The sequence below is a fragment of the Equus asinus genome, chromosome 22 (assembly GCF_041296235.1).
Source record: "Equus asinus isolate D_3611 breed Donkey chromosome 22, EquAss-T2T_v2, whole genome shotgun sequence".
NCBI lineage: Eukaryota > Metazoa > Chordata > Mammalia > Perissodactyla > Equidae > Equus > Equus asinus.
The window spans coordinates 54778053-54801771 of NC_091811.1; the positions used below are offsets into that span (position 1 = coordinate 54778053).

General features: G+C 37.3%; 1 protein-coding gene across 10 annotated transcripts in view; it reads right to left on the reverse strand.

The window, feature by feature from the left end:
* LOC106835294 (cyclic AMP-dependent transcription factor ATF-7) overlaps positions 1-23719 on the reverse strand; it is an 81786-nt gene that overhangs the window by 57583 nt on the left and 484 nt on the right. For 4 of the 10 annotated variants that reach the window (XM_014847570.3, XM_044755665.2, XM_014847569.3 and 1 more), the window contains exon 2: positions 6967-7035. The exons of 2 other annotated variants lie outside the window; for them this stretch is intronic. In XM_014847570.3, the coding sequence (XP_014703056.1) occupies positions 6967-7014 (48 nt within the window). In that variant the 5' untranslated portion in view covers positions 7015-7035. Of the gene's footprint in view, positions 1-6966; positions 7036-22453; positions 22508-22773; positions 23705-23719 lie in introns of those variants that run through there. 4 more of the 10 variants (XM_014847571.3, XM_044755667.2, XM_070494066.1 and 1 more) reach the window with 4 other exon arrangements.

Genomic DNA, 23719 nt, shown 5'->3' on the forward strand with positions numbered 1-23719 from the left:
GGAATGGGCTAATTTCACAAAATTCGTTCCCATTCTCTCTGTACTTTCACACGACAATTGCAAATAGTCCAGATTCTTAGGAAAGCACAATCTTAGGTAGTGTATTTCACTGCACAAAGAAACTTCAAAGTAAAAACACAAAGGCACTATCACAAAGAGATAAACCCCAAAGCTTCCATCTTTTCTCCATGATGCTTTCCTTCATGAAATTCTATCCTTAACCTGCTATTTTCTGAGAGAAAATTTAAAAAGCAAAATCCATCTACAATAAACTATTAATAGCAGCATTTCTCCCTCACAATTTGTATGTCATTTCTTCAAGATGAGATTTAGAAAGAGAAAAGCTTTCTAGACATCTTAACTGGAAAGTAACAGCTATGTGCCATAATTTATAGGACAGTCCCTCTGTGGTTAAATGATTCAACCCTCAACAGACAAAAGAAAACCAGGCTTGAGAGTTAATATACGCAAATTCTGTTTAAAACCTTTTTTGCTATCTTACGATAAACAAAGCAAAGACTAGAAAACACTAAAATTTAGAGGTAATCAGTTCTATTTTGATTTTTAAAAACATGCATTGCTGTACTGAGCAAATACCCTGGAGTAAGTATTGAAGCAAAATACACCTTCATAGTAATGGCAATAGCAATACAGTAAGAGCAAATACAGCACAGAAAATTCTAAGTAGAAAACCGCAATAAGATTGCTTCCCCCCAAAAATATATCACCCTTTCCACAAAAATGAATGAAAAGAAGATAACAATAAAAATGTTTTGCTTTATAAATAATATTGGCAAACAACATATGTTCTAAATTTTTAGACATAACCAAAAGTCTAAAAATTAACTAAGTGAAATTTAGCTAAATGTTTACCAACACTTGCAACTACAACTCTTTCAAAGGGTTTATCATTTGGTTATAAAGACAATTAAGATCAAAACCTGGCTCTGATCAACTCCAGGTGAAGGGGCTTTTCTTGTATTATAAAGTCTAATTTAAAAGGAGCATTGTGTTTTATTTAAGTCACTAGCATATGGTTAAAAAGCTTAAGTTTGCCCAGTTACATCCTTTGAGCACAGTGTTGAAGTTCTTTCTTCTCCTGTGAAAGAGCTTCCAGAGATCATCTCTTGCACTTTGTTCATAACGCACAATTTATCGGCATTTCCTCTCCTTTCTAAATGGCCGGGAGGGAAGAAGAGCTCCACAGCCACCGTGTGTGGTTAGTAATGGCGCTTTTACTTGTCATTGTACAAAGCCTGTTAAATATTTACAACACAGACAGCAATATCTAGTCCTAAACACCCAGTTGTGAGTTTGAATTTTTTTAGAAATAAATCTATGACAAGTTTTCCCCAGCAAAACGCCAGAAGACTTTACTAACAGCTTCAAGAGACCCAGAGGGTCCACAGGAGCAGTTATAGGCCATCTGGTGATTACTTATTATTATTTACACAGCACTGTAGATGTACACACAGATGTGTTATGAATCCACATACAGAGTAGGCCCTAACAAGGGCTTCAGACAAAATGCGACTGCTGAGCAAGTCAATCTCCATTAAAGAAACGTGCTAACCAGAGAGAAAGCACAGTGGCTGTTCTCCAGTCTGCCGCATTTGCTGAAAGAGTATTTGATAAAAGGAGGAAGAAGTCTATGTAATGATGACAATATCTTGTAAATTAACAATTAAGCTATATGTGGTTTTGCAGGGGTGGCAAAAGAGGGATTAATGAATGATAGGCTCTCAGATCCAGAAGGCACTTTATAAATTTGGCAGTTTGTAAAAGAAGGGACTAGGAAAGAGACCCTTTTCTTGACTTAGGAAGAACTGAAATACAAAGATACAAGATTTTTTGTTTTTTTCTACCAAGAACGCTCTAAGAACAATTTCTGCATTCCCATTCCAAATAGTAAGTCATATCCAAGGAAAACAAGGGTAAATAACTGAAAAATTTCACCTTAATTTCTTGGGTATAGCTCTAATTATGTTCATACAGCTTTTTTTTTTTTTTTTTGGCACACTAGAGCAAGGATGCTTTTAGCTAGCATGCTCTTAGTAACTAATAATAAATATACCATGAAAAACCAAAATAACCAACCACATGTTTCTAAGGGCAAGTGTCAAGAGAGCCAGCTCTGACGTTAAAAAAACTTGGTTTAATTCCTTGCTCTTAACACCTCTACGTTTTTTTATCCCAGTCCCAATTTTGTCTACACGATGCCTAACAGTGGTGTACTTCCATGACAAGGTTAATAAAACTACAGCATACTCAGAATGCACTGAAAGTTACTGCAAAATCAACATATTATTATAAAAAACAAGGTTAGCATTTGGCCTAATTGTGTATAATGCAGTGTATTTTCAGCTGCCTGACAGCATGCAGGCACTCTTACCAGATGGGAACTGGATGAATTATTGAATGAAATATGAATTATTAAGTAAAAATTTGAATTTTTCTAAACTCTTGGCAGGGGGTGAGGAAGAAAGGCTTATTTGTTTACCTGAAATTGCCCTCATCTCATTTACATGTTGACGCACGTGAAGATAGCACATACCACCACAAATGGTATTTACCTACCAGGGCCATTTCTTTCCTTGTTATTCTCCAATTCAAGATACTCCCCTAACATAACGAATGAGTAATCAGCACCAACCCATTCTTCCTTGCTTTTCTTTTGTGCTAATGCCAGGTAATAGGGAAACTTGCCAAAGGGATAGAATTAAAAATCCAGAGTCCATAGTACCAGTATGACCCATTTAATGGAGGGCTGGGATAACAGGACTAATCTCTATAGATTTGTGTTATACAGGCAATAAAACATATACCTTTGTAGCATGCCAGCATTTAACCAATCATGGAAGCTATTTGTTGCCTCATATATTACCAAGCAATAGAGATTTAAGGGATAATGTTCATGGAGGCAGAGGGTACGAAGCAATAAACAGCACTGGAGGTTGGTTACATGCCAAGTGAAGGCAGGACTACAGCACCATAAACATTATTCCTATTATATGACAAGATAAGAAGGTACAAGAAGCTGCCCTCAATCCCACCACAACTAGGGCTCTACGGCTGGTCTTGGCCTTCAAAAGGGAAAGCAGGCCCCGGAGGTCTGCATACCAGTTACACGTCTCATGTCTCAGAAAGATGTGAACAGAACCTGAACCTGTACCTAAATGTCCTCTGGGAGAAGAAGAGATCTGGTAGTAGATATCCTCAGGGGGAAAAAACAGTAACAGCCCCTCAGGGTCACAGTGGACGGAGAAACAATCAAAGGATTTTCCTTAAAAGGACAGAGTTGATAGACAGTGATTAGACAGAAACCTTTCTCAATGGCTAACAATGGGATGACACTAACTGTCCACTAGTATTGTCTCCTCAGAGGAAGTGTGTTTCTGTTCTTAAGGAAACGGACATTCTAAACAATAAGTTTATACGATCAGCTTCTGCTCAAAGACTTGAGTATGGAAAGCAGAAGACTACTTAAGGCTACATAACTTGTACCGTAAACTAGCACCATGTGCCTGAGACCAAGTACAGGAATACGGAATTTGTTGACTTCAGATAATAAAAACTGGACAGAAAGCATCCAAAAGGTAAGTTATCTAACCGCATCCACAGGAAATAGCTCAAATTCAAGATTACTGAGAGACAGTAACTTTTCCTGCTTCTACATACAACAGAACAACTTGATAAACCCCCTTCAAGTAAAAGTGCCCCCAAAAGCATTAAAAACTTACAAGACCTCCTAGATTCAGCATCAAACTATACTTCTATTATCTTAATAACAGAGGCAAAGCCATTTTATAGTCACAATGTTTTTAAATAGATGCTATCTTATAAACATTTCAAACCCATACAACTCAACCAGCCCTTTGCTACAAGGTATCAGGGGCACTGTTGCCTTAACAACACTAACTCATTCTCTAGAGGCAGCTCTGTTAACCACTCCTGCAGCCACATTCTAGAGAGGTATTAGCAGGAACACTGCTTTCCCCCAGGTCCTCTTCAGAGGGAGATGAGGCCTCAAGAGAAACAGTCTCAACAAGAGGAGAGGGATGAGAGGACTCAAAATCCCCTATCACCTGTCTTTTCAGATAAGAATGCAGCGCACACAACCTTCAGCAGCCATCTTTTTTTAAAAAGTACATGCAGCATATTTAGAACTCAGCTGTGTCACATCAGACTTACTGTTGGGAAGTGGATCATGAACAGAATCCAAAAATAACAGCCATTAAAGACCTAGCAACCAAAACATGTTTACGTATCTATTGAAACCCGCTGGTTTTGATTATATGGTGGCGAGCAAAATCCACTAGTCTATTTTAGGTGAATTTTCCTTTCACCTTCCCTTACTATTAAGGCGTAAGATGATGTCTGAATTTAGGGGTACATAGCATCAAGTCTGGGCAGGGAACAGATAATGAAACAATGCAAGATCCCTATAGTTTTTGTTTGTTGATTGGTTTTTTTAAGGATCAGTCTCCTGAATTGTAACTTACTTTCATTCTTTCTTCCTCTAAACAGTAGATGCCAATGATTTTTGAGTCTTTCTCTACGGCAGTAAGTTCTAAACCATGCCTTGCAAAAATTATCATGGTCCTTATTACCCCTCCTGCAACCTTACATAACCTTGTTATTATTCTATCATTTCTGGAATAAAAATTTGAACCAATGACAGTGGATTATAAATAGCTTGATGGTCTCAAGGCGGCTCCAGAATGCAACCATTTTCAAAGGATATAAGGAAGTTGGATGACAGGCCAAGGGTAGTTCACTTTACCAAATTTACCTTTTCTGCCAGATGTTCACTATTTCATATAACATAAAGCAATCACAGTAAATCTTACAGAGATCCCACTCCAGTTATTTGTTACTAGATACTGGGAGAAACTTGGAAAGAGACTAAATATAACTAAAGAACTACAATCTCACCTGACCATAAAGTTTTGACATGCAAAGGAGGTAAAGGGATGAATCATGCTACCTTCAAAGGCTTAAGTTGAAGCTTTCTATCCTTTTTCTATGAAACAAGTAACTTGAATCCAGAAGAAGGTAACAATTTCCTTGAGTTCCACACTCACTAAGGGGAAAAAAGTCCTCAGGACCTAGGCCAGAGGTTATAATGAGTCCTAACAAGCAAAACACCAACAAATAATTCAGAAATGGAAGGGAGGAGAAGGAAAAGGCTTCTGATAACAGAACCCAACAATACAAGAAGGAACTAAAGTAAAAAGTCTCCACTGTTTTCCCACCTCTAGCCCCCAAAAATGCAAAACAAAAACAAACAAACAAACACAAAACCCTTCTGGGATCTCACAAATTTCAGTGAAAACTACTCTTTTCTGATGAGACAGCCTGAAGAAACCCTATTTATATCTTTCTTCCTTAGCGAGCTTAGGAGACAGTTTTCCTGTGTATTTCTTTATTTTTATCAACCATTTTTATTTAAGTCCTTGTCCGGGTGTTTTTAAGCATAAAACATGTAAGAGTGGCACTGAGCAGCTCAAACCCTAAGTGAAAAAAAATAAATGTTAAGTATGAGAAGAACAAATCTTTTCACCAAAAATGCAGATTTCTAAAGTAAGGGATGTAAGTGTAAAGGGTATCAGGTTATCAACTGTGGGAGTCACAGTAAATACTATTATCAACAAATTCAAACACAAAAATGCAGAGGGATCAGGTTCAGATACATACTCCAATAAAGCTGTCTAACAAGAACAAATTTACCCTATTTTCCCAAGTGGCTTCTACTGTAAAAAAAAAAATATATAAACCACATGGGGAAAACACACAGTCAACAACAAAGTTGAAAACTTTGACCAGGAAGGAAAAAACACCCTAAGAGGCTGAATACTTCAAAATACAATGGCTTTTTTAGTCTTTTCTGAAATTTTCAGTATTTACTGGAATTTGGAATCGTTCTTCTGCCCGTTCCTTGTCACCACCTAAATCTGATCCACCTCTCAAATTCCAATCCTTAGGAATCTCTGGAACTTAACTTTCTCTTCTTCTGGTCTAAGTATTTACAATGTTTAATAGAACTAGTCTGCAATCTCACATACCACCAGTAAGTGTCACTGGACAGTCACATGACATATTCCTAACTGAACAGAAATTCAGCCCTTCAGGTTCCATAAAATCAATTCATGAAGGCAGGTAAAACTTTCTTTGTATTCCTTTTCTTCATCCTTTGTGGAACATGGCAGTAGGGGAGGGTCTAGGAAGAAGAGTTAAGAAGGTACAAAATGAAAAAAAAAAAAAGGCAGTTTCAACAAAATTACTGTATTAAAAAAGTATATGATGAAAAATATCTGACATAATGCACACGAGTGCAAACAATAACAGGGCAGCTGACACAAAGAACAAGGCATTTCGTGGCATCAGACAGGGAAAATGGCTGAGAAATCGTGTAGTTTCTATATTGCTGTGAGATCTTGGCCTCTATGTTAGCTTTGTCTTCCCTGGATAGATATGTGCCTTAGCTGCTAACAATGATTTTCTGGATCAGTGGTCAAAAGAAACATTTTTTTTTCTTATTTTAAAAATCCAAATAGACTCTGGCAAATTGGGGCTCACAATGAATGGGTGCATTCTCAGTTGCCTATCCAAATACGTTAAGCAGACTTTTATATCCATGAAGGATGAGGAGAAAATATTTCTAAACTTGCTTTGTATTTAGATGGATAGCTTTAGAAAGGAGGAGAGAGCAACACATATTGCCCAACACTGTGTGTTGGGAAACAAACACCAGTAGAATAACAATATGAAAGAGAGCAAGGCAGATTTCATTATGGTAGAGTGCCTACACTTCCTCATAACTTGGATTTACACACTGCAAATCCTCTGATCTGATTACCTCCAGTGATCACGTAAAATACCGGCTTTAAACTCTTTGCCTTAGTGATAAAACAGCCACTTTGATTCACAACGAGACATTCACAATAAAGTATATTGTAAACGTACCTGTCCACAGCCCGGGGCATTGCACACAAACGGTCTGTCGTCTCCCATATTTCATATAGTAGAGCGGAGCTGAGGAGGGGGAGGTAGGGGGAAAAGTTATGTTAAATACGCTGGAGTTAAAAAAAAAAAGTGCTTCAAAAATTCAAGCCTAGAAACAGGTGTTCCAAGAATGCTGTCTATCAAAGCTGTAAACACAGGCTACTTTGGAGAGACCCATTAGACAGGTGGCATATGATCTACTGTGCCTCAATTGAAACTTTTAATTAGAAAAATTTAGACCTAAATAGTCAAGGAATTTCAAAGCTTTTGCTAGATTTTCCCCCTTTCTGCTACAGTATATAACACACTGCTCCAGACTGCTGAATTACAACCAGTGCAGTTCCCTATGTCAATAAATCCACTGAACGCTCGATGCGGAAGCCATATTTCTGAACTAGAGAAGACCAAAATTTGTCATTTAATTAATTAAGGGATTATAGGAGGGGTGCTCCATTTTACAGGGCCATAATCTGGCTCCCTGGTGTATAAACTACGAGACTGTTGGCAAGGGCCGTTTATCCCAGATTATTGCCAAAGAAAACAAAGCACCCATCCTATTGGGCTACACGGGAAATGATTTTCATTAATAAAAAAATAAAAATAAAAACCTTCTTTCCCCACTGGGAGCCTCCTTCTTCCCCCACCAATCATCTGTGGCAAATGGAGAAATATCGGTGCCCTTCCCCCTCTGATTCTATTTATGGCCAGGTTTTTAAAAGCAGCAATAAAACAAATGTCAACTCTTTGGGGGTTTACTGGGTGAATATGTTCCGGCTGTTTGTGCTGCTCTCGGCCAGAGTTCCTGGGCTCCTCCGTTGCAGCCAGCAGATGTGTGCTGCTGCAGGGGAGAAAAGAAATGCCACTAAAAGGCATCACCATCCATCCTCTGTTTCTCTGAAGAATTTCACAGGGTTTATACTGTTTTTGTTTTTAATTATTGAAGCTAAACTCTTGAAATGTTGATCGAAATTCTTTGTGAAACAGCAGCAATTCCAGTCTGAATGCGTTGGGGAAATTTCTCATATCCCAACCAGGAATAAAAATAGAGGTGGAGATGGATAAGGATTAGAAATGCAAATCATAGTAAAAATATTCCTAAAAGATAAACAGTATCTTGAAAGAGTGGAAGAGAAAAAGGTGGGAGAACACAAAAATAGTCTTTATAGAATAAGCTCCTAAAAGACGTTTTCCAACATCCTTCTACAAGACAGAAAAGTGTGTGAAAGAATACGAACAGGGAAGACGAAAGAGGAAGAACAACAATTTGAATACACCTAGAAATGACTTCAGAACTGTAACCAAATTTCAAATTTTTGTCTTGGAGATAAACCAAAATGTCAGGTTAACCTCAGTCAGGCCTGCATTAAAGTAAAATGTTAAAGTGCTAGACTGAATCTGGAAACCAGAAAACCATGCGTAAAACTCAGAGGGTAGCTAGGTAACATCTCTCCTACTCTCTTAAGACTCACTCTGGGATTGGAAACCAGTATTTCTGGTAGTCTGATCAGTAATTCCACAACTAATCAGTGTTTAAAATTGTAGGGTGCCCCATAAAATAGAAAGGGCTTCTTAGTCATCTTTTAGTGTGATAGGAACAGGGTCTATGAAGGAAATCGACGCTGCAGCATCACTGTAATGGAAGAGAGCCTGTATGTACATAGGTGTACACAGATTTATATCACATTTAGCCAGGATAAATTGCTTCAATAAATTCTGTTCCTAGGAGAGGCTAGCTCAAGCTGATGACTGGGTACTGAGAAAATGAGAGCTTTATTCTTCTTCACACAGCCCCAGGACAAGGGGGTTTTCTGGTTTGTTCCTTTGTTTTAAATACATGACGATTTTTAAGCACTTTCTGGAACTACGACATAGTGCAAAAAATGAATACAAGTAAATAAAAATCAACAAATGCAAAGACCAAGGCCATTATGGCTGAAAACTCAGAACATTTCTGGAAAGCAATTCATCTCTGGAAAAATCCTGAACAACTGCTGTGCTAGAGATAATTTCACTTCCTAGTCCCAGGACTTGCTTTCCTAATATAATCATGAAATCAGAATTTTATTTCAACCAGGTCCTCTAACATATTTTCAACAAGGAAGTAAACTACAAGGGCTAGAGCAGACATAACATAAGGACCCAGCAGGATTCCTTACTTTTACCTTGGCTCTGTTATTTGAGGCTAAGTTTCCTGAGTTTGCTACCTATTTAGAGGAAAAGGGTCCTGGCTGAGGAGTGGGGCAGCAATGGCATAGGAAGTAATTAAATAGATTCTGAAATGGTTTCCCTCAAACCACAAAATTCAAAATTTAACTTGGTTTTTGCACACTCACTTCACAATATATGGATTCCAAATTTTCTTTAATTGCATCCTTACTAGAAAAGAGACGAAAAATCACAACTTTCTAAAAGCCAAAAAAAAAAAAAAAAAGGCAAAAACAAATTGGGGAGAAAAGCATTAAAATATAACAGAAGTAAGCCTTTTCATGGCTCTTAAATATTCAAATCTGACAGTTATTAACTCGGATTTCCTGCTTCCTTCCCACTTTGCTGGCTTTTGTCTTGCATTTTCACTAAAGGGGGATCACAACGGGAGGAAGAAGGCCCTCCTTCTTAAATCCCCACAATTCTTCTTAAATCATTCCCTCAGTCACCTGCCCCTTTTCATTTCCACCATTCTTGCTTTTTCACTTTAAAGTGATTTGTCTTTTTAAAAAATTAAATATTTAACAACAATAATGATCTCCCTCTATTTAAAAAAAATTTCCCGCTAATATCTTTTTAATTTCTCTTTCATTCCCAGTCTGCTGCATCAATTGCTACATATAAAGAATGTCATTGCTTATTTCTATTTGATACTTAAAACAAATCTAACTATAAGAAAGGTCAAACTGATGCTGTCTCAAATACAAAAAGCAACATATTTCTGTAGTATAAACAGACTGAGACAAAAGGTAAAATCTTGAATAACGATGCTGCCATTCGCTAGAATTTAACTCACAACCCATTTGTAACTGTACTGCTTGCCAAGTAGATCACGTGTCTGGGCATGGCACTCAAGTCTGTCATCTGCTACTGGGTCTATCCTTCAGGATGAAACTCAAGCATTTTACAGAACTAAGCAATAAACGACAGGCAAGGGATACACTCATTCAGAGACGTTTCCAAGGGGAAGCGAGGTGCTTTCAACAGAGATCTTAGAACAGGAAAGCAAAGATGCATAAAAAGGCTGTCCTAGAGACCACATCTGCTGAGGAAAAGGCTCACGTAGTCAGTCACCAGAATGCATAAATGATAAAAATTAGTATTTACCCAAAAGAGAGAAAGTGATTTGAATGCTGGGAGAGAAGTGAAGAAAATCCAAGGATTAGAGAATGATTTTTAATAACTAGGATAATTTCATAAAATCTATGTTAAATAGTTTTGCCAGAGCCAGAAGCATAGCCTAAAATGGTTAACGCAAAAATAAGAAAACTAATTCTTTCTCTATATGTATATATTCTTTCTCTATATATGTATATCTATCTTTTTTTTTTTTTTAGTAGAATGAGGATGGAGTCTGTCACTGAGGTCTACAAAATCAGTTCTCTGGACTTTGTTGTAATGTGATTATTTCTTCAGTAACCAACTGATGTTAATAAGATGGCCTACCTTTAAGTAAAGAATAAAAGCCATGTACAAACACACTCAAGGGCCTGTTCTTACGTTTCTAATAACAAAAAGCAGATATTACTAGATACAAAAAATGAGAAGGACATACACACCATAAGTATCAAAGATTCATGAAAATCTTGAAGGGGTTCAGACTAGCTGTCATTAATCCATTCAAAAAACTTTACTAAGGAACTCCTAAGTGCCAGGTAAAGTGGACATAAAAAGATGATAGTCCTTTGGAAAAAAAAGAATCTTTCACTCATCTGTGTCAAAGAAAAACCAGCGCTGAACAGTAAAGTGGTAAAAAAAAAAACCCAGCACATTTTATTCAGGACTATCGCAAGAGGGGAAAAGAGATCTCAATATAGAACTGGACTCAATTTCAAATACAGGATGGACAAGTGGGAATTTACAGCCAAGGACCAGGGTGGGGGTTGGTGGATGGAAAATTACCAAAAGGAAACGTCAGGGGGATTCTGGCTAAACCGACCTAACAAGATTCTTGCTGAAGACAGGTCAAGCGAGTGATCAGACATCACCTGGGGGGTAGGGGGGTGGACGATGAAGAACCTGATTAGATATGAGGGCGATCAGATATCCAGGGTGGGGGCTTCTTGCTAAATTGACTTAGCAGGGTTCTTGCTAAAAGTGGATTTTTACAAGTACACAAATGGGCCTAAAAGAAGGTTCAGGAGCCTGACTAAAGTTCAGCCTGGCAAAGAATCTTTGTCACCTGGCATGAAAGATGCCAGGCAAGTGCTAAGAACGATAGCTTAATTTACAAGTTCAGTTAATCAGAGGTTGATCGGTGTACATATTAGATCCCTTATTATTTCTCCTATTCTTTATGGTTATTTATCAAATTATTTTGCTAGCAATTCCAGAGTATAGACAAGAGCACAAAAAAGAGGGGTTAACAGTCTTGGTAAGAGATTTGACAAGGAGGAAGCCTGAAACTAATAACCACAAGTTTCTTTTTGGATCAAAAAGTAAATTTAGTCGGTTTTAAAATTCATTAATTCACTGAAGTCCTTATTCAGTGCCTACTACTGTATGCTCTAGGCCCCAAAATTCAACAGTGAATGAGACAGACAAGGTTTTTGCCTTCACAGTGCCTACTTAAGGTCTAAAAGGAAGAGACAAGCACTAAGCAAGTAAAAAACAAAATAATTTTAGAGTAATAGCAGATAATTGCTATGAAAGAAATTAAATAGTGATGTGTTACTGACTAGGAGTGGATGACTTTTGTTTCATGAATAAAAAGAAAATGGTTGTATTCTCTGTGACCAAAAGGGGGATGGGGTAGAACATAGAGATATAAGCTAAAGTCTTTCCTCTCATAATAGTTGATGTTCAATAAATATTTACTGATTTAATCTGAAGTCAATATTCAAGTATATTTTGCTGAAATTTTACACTTATCTTCAAGTTTGTACACAAAACTGTTGGGTCCACAAAACAATTGCAATGCATGTATTTATGTATTTAAAGCTACATATATTTAAGACATATTTTAAATACATATTTACAAGTACTTTGTGCCTAAGGTACTTTACGTGACTACACCCAACAATTCCTACGCTTTTCTTGTCATCCAAGTAACAGAGACAAAGCTCTACAGTTTTTGGTTAGAGAAAAAAATGGGGAGGGAAGTATTTGTCAAGTTAACCCTTAACTGACCCTTGAAAACAAAACTTAGGCCAGAGCTGTTAAGATATATTTTCAAGTATGAAAGCATGGTAATCAAGATGCAGCAGAAAGGGCACCTTAATCCAGGACTTTGGGAGTACATATTTGGACAGTCTTTCTGGAAAGAAACCTGGCAATAGTTATATTAAGTATCTTAAAATGTTTTATATCCTTTGAACAAATCATACTTCTTTCAGGACTTTATTCTGAGGCTCAAACCAAAAACATGGACCATTTATATATTAAAATGTTCATCATAGTCATGTTTATGACCAAAAAACTAGGAATTAAATTAAATGTTTAAGAAGAATGGATAAATATAAATTAAGACACTGCCTTACAATAGACTATATTTAAGTTATTAAGAATAACATTTGTGAAGGCTATTTAATGACATGAGAAAATGCTATACATTAAGTGGGGGGGAAAAGGTTATAAAATTGCTTATGCACCAAAACTCCAAATCCATAAAAAAGTAAACAAAATAATAAGCATAGAAAAAGATGAGGGAATTTAACATCAAATGTTAATAATGGTAATCTCTGGATAATGGTATTCCAGGTGATTTTATTTTCTTCTTTGTACCTTCAGTATTTCCCAAGTCTCTACAATGATCACAGATTGCTTTTAATAAACCAAACAAATTATAATGTAATCTAATAATAAAAAAGAATGCCGATCTGCATGACTTAAAAAAACACGTCTATGAGTTTCAAAAAAGGCCCACATCTGCTAGACTATTCTAAAGCACTAACCCAGTATATTTACAAATCAAACAAAGTCGTTCATTCTCTACTACAAAGCAACAGAACTAACTGACAAGTTCAAAATGGACTACCAAAAAAAACTTTCTAAAATTATACACTAAGAGCTTCATATGGAAACAGACACAGTGGAAACTTAAACATATCGATACACAGAGTAAATCAAGCAATTCAAGATAGTTCCTCCTTTGTTACCTTCAAGGACCCACTTTCAGAATCCCATGAATGCTCCCTAACAAGGAGTATTACTTATGTAAAACACTTAGAAATTGCCCAACCATCCATCACAAAGCGAATAAAGAGAGCTGAAACCAAGCTTAGCAGGTACTGAATGCCTTTCAGCTCGGCTATAAACAAGCTAAAAAGTTTAGACAGGCACCCAAACAGAGCTCTATGGGCTCCATTCCCTTATGATATTAAAAAGAAAGAAATTATATACAAACAGTTCTCTTCAAAGAACATAACTTTGGATACCAAGTTTCAGACTCTAAGATAATTTAGCTGCTGCTAAGCAAAGAGTACAAACACTGAAGCTCTCACCACAGCAGCCTCAACATTTCCTTCTCCATAGGATACTCCGTCTGCTGTGATGCGCATTACATCTAGAAAACTGAGTCAAGGAAAAGATTCCAATAAACATATGAACTGTCAGACTACAAAGCAGGTTATTTAAACCCCAGAAAACTAAGAAGACTCAAGTTTTACTAGGCGGTAGATTATTTAGGAACTGAAATTTCTGTTCATAAATTCTGGGTTCATTTTCCATTGTATTCTTTAGCATAACAAGAGTTTAGCACATATTATTTCCTTAGTAGGTAAACCAAGTGCCCCAAAAGGATTACATAGAAAGCACATATACTACCATAACCTTAAACTAATTAGCCTTATTGTTTCATATTGGTGTTTTTGTAAAGCACTTTGCTATCTATCAGACTGGAAAACTGAGGTGGAGAGCTACAAAAAAATAGGCAAAAGATGAGTCAAGAGGTTGAGGTTGGCCTGAATCCTAGTTACCTGTTCTCACACACCCCAAAGAAGATATAAAAATGGACAGCACATCTTTTTATAACTCCTGAAAGTTGTATGTCAACCTGCACACTGTATAACCACTTCTAACTGAATAGTGTATTTCCAAAAGTTTACACACAACAGGTGTTTCTTATATGTTTATTATATAAATGAATGTCCAGAAATATGAATTTGAGGGACTACCATTTCTTGGAGCATTATTTTTGTCTAGGAAAATTAAATAATGTTCACAATTTTAACATTAAGTATATTTTATTATAAGGATTTTTTAATTCATAATCCAGTTATAGTATATATCAAGGATTGGCAAATTTCAGCCCATGGACCAAATCCAGCCTACCACCTATTTTTGTGTGGCCCACAAACTAACAACGGTTTTTACATTTTTAAGTGGCTGAAAAAAATGAAAACAAAAATATTTTGTAACACATGAATATGACATGAAATTCCAATTTTAGTGTCTATAAATAAAGTTTTATGGCAACACAGCCACACTTGTTCTGTGCAAGTTGTCTATGGCTACTTTTGTGCTACAATAGCAGAGCTGAGTAGTTACAAGAGAGACCTCATGCCTGCAAAGACTAACATATTTACTATCTGGCCTTAGTTTGCCAACTCTTGGTATTTATAATAACTATTAGTAACTAAAATACACGGTTAATTAAGATATCCCTGGGGCCAGCCCGGTGGTGCAGCGGTTAAGTTCCACTTCTCGGCGGCCTGGGGTTCGCCGGTTTGGATCCCGGGTGCGGACATGGTACCACTTGGCGAAAAGCCATGCTGTGGTAGGTGTCCCACGTATAAAAAGTAGAGGAAGATGGGCATGGATGTTAGCTCAGGGCCAGTCTTCCCCAGCAAAAAGAGGAGGATTGGCAGTAGTTAGCTCAGGGCTAATCTTCCTCAAAAAAATAAAATAAAATAAAATAAAGATATCCCAATTATGACAAATGCCAGAGTGTTATATTAATCATTAGTTAGGGACCTTTATAATGTGACTATTCAAGTACTAATTTCTTTTGACTCTTCAAATTTTAGAAATTAGGTTTTCTCAAGATAAACTTAATTCAGCTAGCTCCATAGTTCTCGATCTTTAGTGTATTCACCTGGGCACCTTGTAAAAATGCAGATTCCTAGGCCTCCTGGATTCTCTTGGTTTTGGGGCCCAAGAATCTAAACTTTAAAAAACACCTGGGTAACTGTGACGCAGAGTCAGTAACCCATCTTTGAGAAGCACTAACATGGTTGGAAAGCTCACTTTCCCTTCCATATAGTAAACAGTGTGGTTTGCCAGTCTGGTACTATTATAAAACAGCAGTTCTCAAAGTGGGCTCCAGGGATCCCTATAGATCCCTGAGATCCTTTCAGAGGGTCCACAGGTGTTCAAAACCTACACGGGCAAAAGATCTATCTAAAGGGCAAGACAGGCCAATTCATTTTAATGTTACCAGAGTATTAAAAATGAACAGATCTGGTTTCAGATTCTACAATAGCTAACCTTTAAGAAAATATCACTTTTCAGATTTTGGTGTAGCATCAAAGAAGAAAGACTATCTACAATCACCTGAAAAGAACCTGTCCTTTTCCTATTACGTATCTGTATGAGCCCAGGTTTTCTTCACATACTTCAACCAAAATAACATATCATAACAGATGGAATGCAGAAGCAGATGAGAATCCAGCTGTTTTCTATTAAGCCAGCTATTTAAAAGTTTTGAAGTTCTTCCCCTAAATTTTTTTGAAACTATAGATAATTTGTTATTTTAAAATAAATAAATATTTTAAAAATTTCTCCATTTTAATTTCTAATATGCTAAATATCAATCGATATAATCAAGGTAAACAAAAGCTCTCTGGCGTCCTCAACTGTTTTTAAGAATATAAAGGAGTGAGTACTGAGATCAAATCAGTTTGAATCCACTCCTTTAAGAAATACATGAACAGTAGAGGACCCTGGATTGATCAAGGAGAAGGTTAAAATTAATTTCTGGATTTCAGGCTTAGACATGCAGAGACAGGTTTCAAAGAAAGAAGCCAGATTAAATAGACCAAATAGTTTTGTAGCAAATGACTAAAAACAGATGGGAATGAGAATTAGGCTGAATCATAAGTTAGGCAACACATGGCCAAAGCTTAGAACCTATCAGGAAGCGGCTTCATGTAGGCAACTACTTGACTAGAACTTTTTTTAAGTCTCTCTAGGCTTCTGAAGGATTCAAGGAACTATTTTGAGCTATCCTCAGAAAGGTTGATAAAGCAAAAACAAAGAAGCAACAACTTGCTAAAGTGACAGCAGGAAGCAGAGTTAGAAATAACTAGAGAACATCACACCTATCCATGTTTGGCTTCAATATGAATTTTAGAAGTAGAAAAATTCCTGGAAACTTGTAGGCTGTCAAAAATCTAATGTTGTGTTTTGTTTTTTTTCTACTCATTTTCAGATAAAGTATGATCCCTAAAACAATAAACCAATAGCAATCAATTCCAAAACACTGATCTTTAAGGATCAACTTTAAAATCTTCATGGACTTAAACAGGCTGCAAACAACAACAATAAATCTGAAAAACTTTAATATTAAACCCCAGTATAAGTTTGGTCCCAGATAGGAAATAACTACAATATCCCACAATGACAAATCATAGAGAAATTCTTAGAAATTCTCAAGAAAAAAAATCTATTTTCTAAGATTGTCCACATACTGGCAACACAGTGATCTATTTGGGGTATTCCAATGCTCACTGATTGACTTTCAACAGTCCCAAACAAAGATGTGTAAAATATTAGCAAACTACTGCTTGACTAAAACTTAAAAAAAAAAATAAATTAAAGAAAGTGGTGCTACATGAGACACGTTAGTACCAGAAATACCGGAAAAACCACATTAAATAAAACCAACATGGTGTTACTCAAGTTTGATAAAGCTTAAATAAACATTACCGGCAAGAGACTTGGTGCCAACACAAATCATTTACAGCAATTGAATGTTATATTCAGTAAATCATCCTGTTTTTACAATATAGTCAGGCATATTCCCGTTTCAAAAAGAATGGTTATGCTCTATTTTTTAATGTGAAAAAATGTAATTTTTCTATTGCATGGCATATTTTAAACCCTAAATAAAATCTGACCAATTTAGCATATAAATCTCCTTTGTTCATTATGCCAGAAAGAAGCATTCTACCAGATAAGAAAATATTAGTAGGTAATTCCACTCAAAGAAAACAAATTGGGTTTTGCGAGAAGGTGGGGCTACGGCAGAACACTCTTCCCATGGAGGTCCAAGCCACAAGCTCATAAAGTGACTTTTTGAGCTAAATCTTGGCTCCTGTTAGACTTTCATAAATTGATATTTATTAAGGATAAATGCAGTATTGAATAGAAAAAAGAAACTTCTTGCAGAGTCGGGTTTCAAATGTATGAGAACATTTAGGATTAAAATTACCAAAAGATGAGAAAAAGCTAACAGAGTTAATGTGGGTTTATACTGAGTTTTGTTCTCCTATAAGCGTTCTTATATCTTTCAGAAGACTACTGTGGTAATTCACCTGTGGTTTCGTTGGGAATCTTTCCTAGATGTCTGCCTACAAAGTTTTAAAAACTAGGTAACAAATTTGTCTTTTCATAAAACCTTTCCTGAATTGTAACACGCATCCTTCCTCTCCAAGGAAGCCAGGCAGTATATGTTTACTTTCAAAACTGAACTGAACTTTGCTTCATTGTATACAGGCAGTGAGTACATTATTCAGATCAAAAGTTTCTAAACAAAAGGACAAACGAGAAGGAAAGGAAACAAAATACTATGATTTAACAGAAAAAAACAAATGAAACATTTTTTCAACACAAAGTCTCCACCAGGGAAATTCTGAAGCAAAAATGTCCTGATAAAATATTTTAAGACATGAAATGACCCCAATGCAAAATATTTGTTGTTTTTGATTTTTGTTTTGTTTTTAGCTCAAAAGAGCTGTTATTTCTTGTCATTTATGCTTCCTGCTTTCTGCATGTCCATTCTCACTCGGTCAGTAGCACCATTTCAATTTCATTTTCTGCACAGTCGACTGTTCTTCCTGATCCTTCAATAGCTAAGTTCCTTGATCTGAGCTTCTATCCACGAACGTTTGGACTGGAAAGGACCTTGAGGGTCATCAAGTCTATCCTTCTGCTTTCCAGGAGAATTCATAACTAAAAAATCTCAGATGGATAAGGTATCAAAAGAAAATGCATTCTGTCCCTAACAGCATAGTGCTACTTTATTCTGCACAAACATTTCCACTCATGATTTGCAATTTTCTAAAAATGAAAGTAAAAATTAAAACCCCAAAAGAGGAAGGTGCTTTAAAAATGCATTTATCAGCTAAAATTGCTCAAACATAAATTCAACTATCAGGTCTAAAATTAACACACAGGAAAGTTGTTGGCTGCCAACATAAGCTCTTTAGTCCCTAGAGATGTCTTCTGACGTTCTAGCTTATTTGCAGCACCATTTCACCTACAGCACATAGCGTGACAAACTTAGACCACATCAATAAACTACAATTATGAATGACAATTATATATGTATGTACGTGTGTGTTTGTGTGTGTCTATATTTTTTTTTTACAGGTGGTGTAGGTTTTTATTCCAAACAGAAAATGAAAAGTTGGGTCTAAACTGCCAAAGTCAATATTATGGGGAAGCTACAAAACAACTATTACATGGGCAATAGTTAAATTCTTTAATATGTACCTTAAAATGTTTATGGAATGACGTTTCTTCCTAAAAGAGTTTCCAAAACAAAATTTCATCTGACGACAAAAATGAATGCAACTATGAATAAACAGTTAATCGTTCTAGAATTATTAGACAGAAGAAAAGAAGGAAAGCAGGACCAGAAGTCTTGGAAATGGGGAAAAAAATCATACTTAAAAAAACAGGGAGCAGGGGAGATAGAATCAAGAAACTACAGACGGACGAAATATTGTTTCCCAGGAAGATTATAAAATGAATTATTAAATAGATGGCTTATAAACAACTGGCAAATAATGCAGTGACGTATAAACACTAGCATAAGATAACTAAATAGTAACTAAAATCTAAGTTCATTTTCTTTTTTGATGGGTCACCAGCCTATTTCAGGGATACATCAGAACATCTTTAGATTTCTACAGGACACCTCTTAATAGTTCACAGGAAATATAGCTTAGATTATAAAACAGTAGGTGGATTGGACAACTGAATTTTACTCATAAAGTTGATTAATGGATTAATATCAACCTAATGATAGTGTGCCAATGTTATATAGCATTGCTCCACCCTTATATATTTTTACCAGTGACCTACAACAAAACCATAGGTGTCATGTTTATCAAGTTTATCTATCAATACAAAGATATGAGAAAGGCCAAGAGGCTAAATAAATTATCAAGCTAAAACAATAAACCAAAACTAATAAGATGACAATTACAAATGTAATAATAAATGTAAAGTCATCAATTACATTTAAAAAATCAACTACAAGGGCCAGCCCGGTGGCGCAGCAAATTTCGCATGTTCCACTTCGGCAGCCCAGGGTGCGCTGGTTTGGATCCTGGTGTGAACATGGCACTGCTTGGCAAGCCATGCTGTGGTAGGCATCCCACATATAAAGTAGAGGAAGACAGGCACAGATGTTAGCTCAGGGCCAGTCTTTCTCAGGAAAAAGAGGAGGATTGGTGGCAGATGTTAGCTCAGGGCTAATCTTCCTCAAAAAAAAAAATCAACTACACAAATTAATGTGATCTTAGGCTTTAAGAACAGAGGTATAGGGGGCCAGCCTGGCGGCGCAGCAGTTAAGTGCACATGTTCTGCTTTGGCAGCCTGGGGTTTGCCGGTTCAGATCCCAGTGTGGACATGGCACTGTTTGGCACGCCATGCTGTGGTAGGTGTTCCACATATAAAGTAGAGGAAGATGGGCATGGATGTTAGCTTGGGGCCAGCCTTCCTCAGCAAAAAGAGGAGGACTGGCAGTAGTTAGTTCAGGGCTAATCTTCCTCAAAAAAGAACAGAGGTATAGTGGAGCTGGCCCCATGGCGTAGTGGTTAAGCCCAGTGCACTCTGCTTTGGCGGCCCGGGGTTCAAGGGTTCAGATCCTGGGTGCAGACCTACATACTGCTCGTCAAGCCATGCTATGGTGGCGTCCCACGTACAAAATAGAGGAAGAGTAGCCTGGATGTCAGTTCAGGGCCAATTTTCCTTAACAAAAAAAAAAGAGAGAGAGCGAGAAAAGAGGTATAGAGAACAATAAAAAAAGAGGCCATACTCTCTCTGTACTTTGTATTGAATAGATTATATCCGAGATGTTATATTCAGATCTAGGTAAGAAACTCTGAAAACTCAGGCCTCAAAAATGTCATTTAGGGGCTGGCCCAGTGGCACAGCGGTTAAGTTTGCACATTCCGCTTCTCAGTGGTCTGGGGTTCACCGGTTCGGATCCCGGGTACGGACATGGCACCGCTTGGCAAAAGCCATGCTGTTGTAGGTGTCCCACATATAAAGTAAAGGAAGATGGGCATGGATGTTAGCTCAGGGCCAGTCTTCCTCAGCAAAAAGAGGAGGATTGGCAGTAGTTAGCTCAGGGCTAATCTTTTTTAAAAAAAATAAATAACTAAATAACTAAATAAAATAAAAATGTTAAAAAAAAAAGTCATTTAAGGAATGACTGAAAGAACTGGGGATATTCACTCCAGTAAGAGAAGCTTTAATGGGACATAACTGTCAAATATTTGATGGGCTAACTAACATGTTGACAAGACACCAGGTTTATTTATTGTAGCTTCAGATGGCGGAACTAAAGGGCTTCATCACAGTGTAAAGGATGCTCTAAAAGTAGAGCTCCAATAATGGAATCAGTGAAGTGGGGAACTCTTCCTTACAGTATTCGGAAGTTAAAAGACCACCTATCAGGAATTCCAAATATGACGCACGTGCAGATTTCATGAATATACTTAATCCCAAAAGAAGCGTATTAGGGGAAGGCAACAATAAAATGTGAGAAGCTTAAAAACTGTTTTCTTTGACATGTTTCTAAAGAGATGGAAGGCTTTCACAAACCTTAAAATCAGAGTACCCTTCTAAGAGAAACCAATAACAAAAGAAATTAATGCCTTTTCTTTTTTAATGAATGCTGCATTTGTTTTTCTCAAAGAAACAACATCTGCACCTTAACTTCAGTACCTTTATCAAGGGATAAGCGACAATTATATGCCAGCCTGCCAACAAGTCTCAAGAAGAGAGTTGTTTTTATTAGACATTTACACGGCTATGCTCTTTGCTCCACCTAAAACTTCCTTGCAAGGAGAAGGCTCCGCCTTATCAGACGTGGATAGGAGGCTGCTGTAACACTGGCTCCCTCCCACCACAGCCTAGGAAAAACCCAGTCTTGACATGTACAAAACAATCACTTAGAGAACTTCAGAGCACCTGTGTGCAGACAGAGCCAGGGACTCTACTTCAGGCAAAGGAGTAGCTTAAGAGCTGGCTGAAAAAACAATTTTCATTTCGGGTTGTTAGTGGGGAGAGGAAAGAGGAGGTAGCGATGGTATCCATTGACATTTAAAAGCCATGGTAAACAAAAATGCTTAAAAATTACAGCACTGACTCTATCACAGGATGTAACCTTTGATCCACAAGTTTAAAGATGAGCAGTGTTATCACTCTGTAGCTTTCTGCTAGGTGTTAACACTAATGAGAAAAAAAACCTTGCATTTAATCGTGCCCAAGTCAAAGCCATCACAAATTCTAGGATGGAAGAATAAAACACGGACTTTGCTCTCCCATTGGATATTTTTTTTGTGTTGATGTCAGGCAAACTGTGACAATGTCTGAATGTGCAACAGCAATGCTCCGAATGTGAAATACTGGAACCCAATTCAGTGATTAATGCTAATGGGTCGATAATTAATTGGTCTCCAAGTGCTGGAGGGGCAACTTTCTGGCCAGGAGGAAAAGCTTCAGTGGTTGCTGAAAACCGAAGGTTAATACAGAGCAACATACTCTGGTTTCTCTTCATATAACAACTTTACCAGTATTTCAGACATTATTTTGCTTCTCAAAACTAAAAGGAGAAGAGAAGGAATGTAACAGACAAATCTACACAATAGCAAAGAAGTTATTCCTTAATTGGCTGTATTAGTTCAATTCATTATTAAATAATACACAACTATCAAACAAAGAGCAAAGGCTTGTCCCTTTTCCACACAGAATTAAGAACTGGTAAGACTACTTAGGAGAGCTGCCAAACTTTTCTTTAGCTTCTTTTCTTACAGACATGTTACATTTCGCAATAGTCTCCACTTACCTTACATCCTCCATGTTTGAGTACAAATTGTGTTTGATTTCCCCAACTCTTGCCCTAAGACATTATGACATATCTTTAGCTTCTGAGTCTGGACACAAAGGAAGAAACTGAAAAATTCTCACTTGCCTAAAATATGTGTCCATTTTATCTACACCTTTAAAAATATATAAGCTAACTAAAACTAACTGCAACCATTCACTGAACAACTCTTCAAGAATACGAGTGGGCAAGACACATTTAACAAAGCAAACTTCAGTTTAGTGTATTTTTCTCTGCTTAGAATACCTATAAAGACAGATGTCTCTGCGAGAATTACTTACACCACTGCAAAGTTTTTAAACACAGGAACCAAGCGAGGTCGCCGAGAAAACTCTGCATATCCCCACAAACCTAAGCTTGTGACACAACCCTCAGAGATACTAAAACACCCTCTGTTAAGTAGAAAACAAACTTTTAAAGTTAGGAAAGCAGCAACGCGGGAATCTGGGTAGGAGGTGCCCTGGGTAGTAAACACCGCAGTCAGAGAACATAACAAGCAATTCAGAGCAACATATAACCCCCCATGGGGCTCCAACTTGTACCGCTTAATCCCAAACCCCATCCCTGAGTTTAGGAAGAAATGAAGTGTGGGAAGAGAAAGAGAGAAGGGAAATCAGAGTGGAAGTGATGAAAGTGTTCCTCTTTCCCTCCGTCTCTACCCCTGTCCCAGCATTCTTGCAGGCTAGTCAGCAGACTGGGTGCCATATCCACCAAAAGCACTAAATCAATACCCCAGGCTTCTTCCCATCCCTACGCTAAAGACTTGTAAATGTCAGCCGTCTCCGTTCCAAACACGTCCCTTAACCCCCTCAATTCCCCCATACCCTTCCCAAAGCGATGCCTTTTGGTTGCTGAACCCATCCCTACTAAGTTCCTTAACTCATTCACTTAATTTTGTCCAAATCCATACTTTCTCTCTCATATTATGTCCCGGATATTCTTTTCAATCGAAATGCCATGACTCTCCTTTCCAGTGATTTACCCCTATCTTTCCAGCTAAACCCAACGCCCTGTTTTCACCTACTCACCCCCACCTCCTGCTATTCCCTCTGTCCCTGTAAGTGCCAAGTCCCTAACCCCACTCTTTGAGAAGCCCTGGGTCTTCAACCAGTTTAGTACCCCTCCCCTTTCTCCCATGCCACCCCATTCCAAGATCCTTCCATTAGGTTCCACTAGACTTCCATTCCCTCAGGATTCAACTCCCCTCTCCTTGCCACGCCCTGTGCC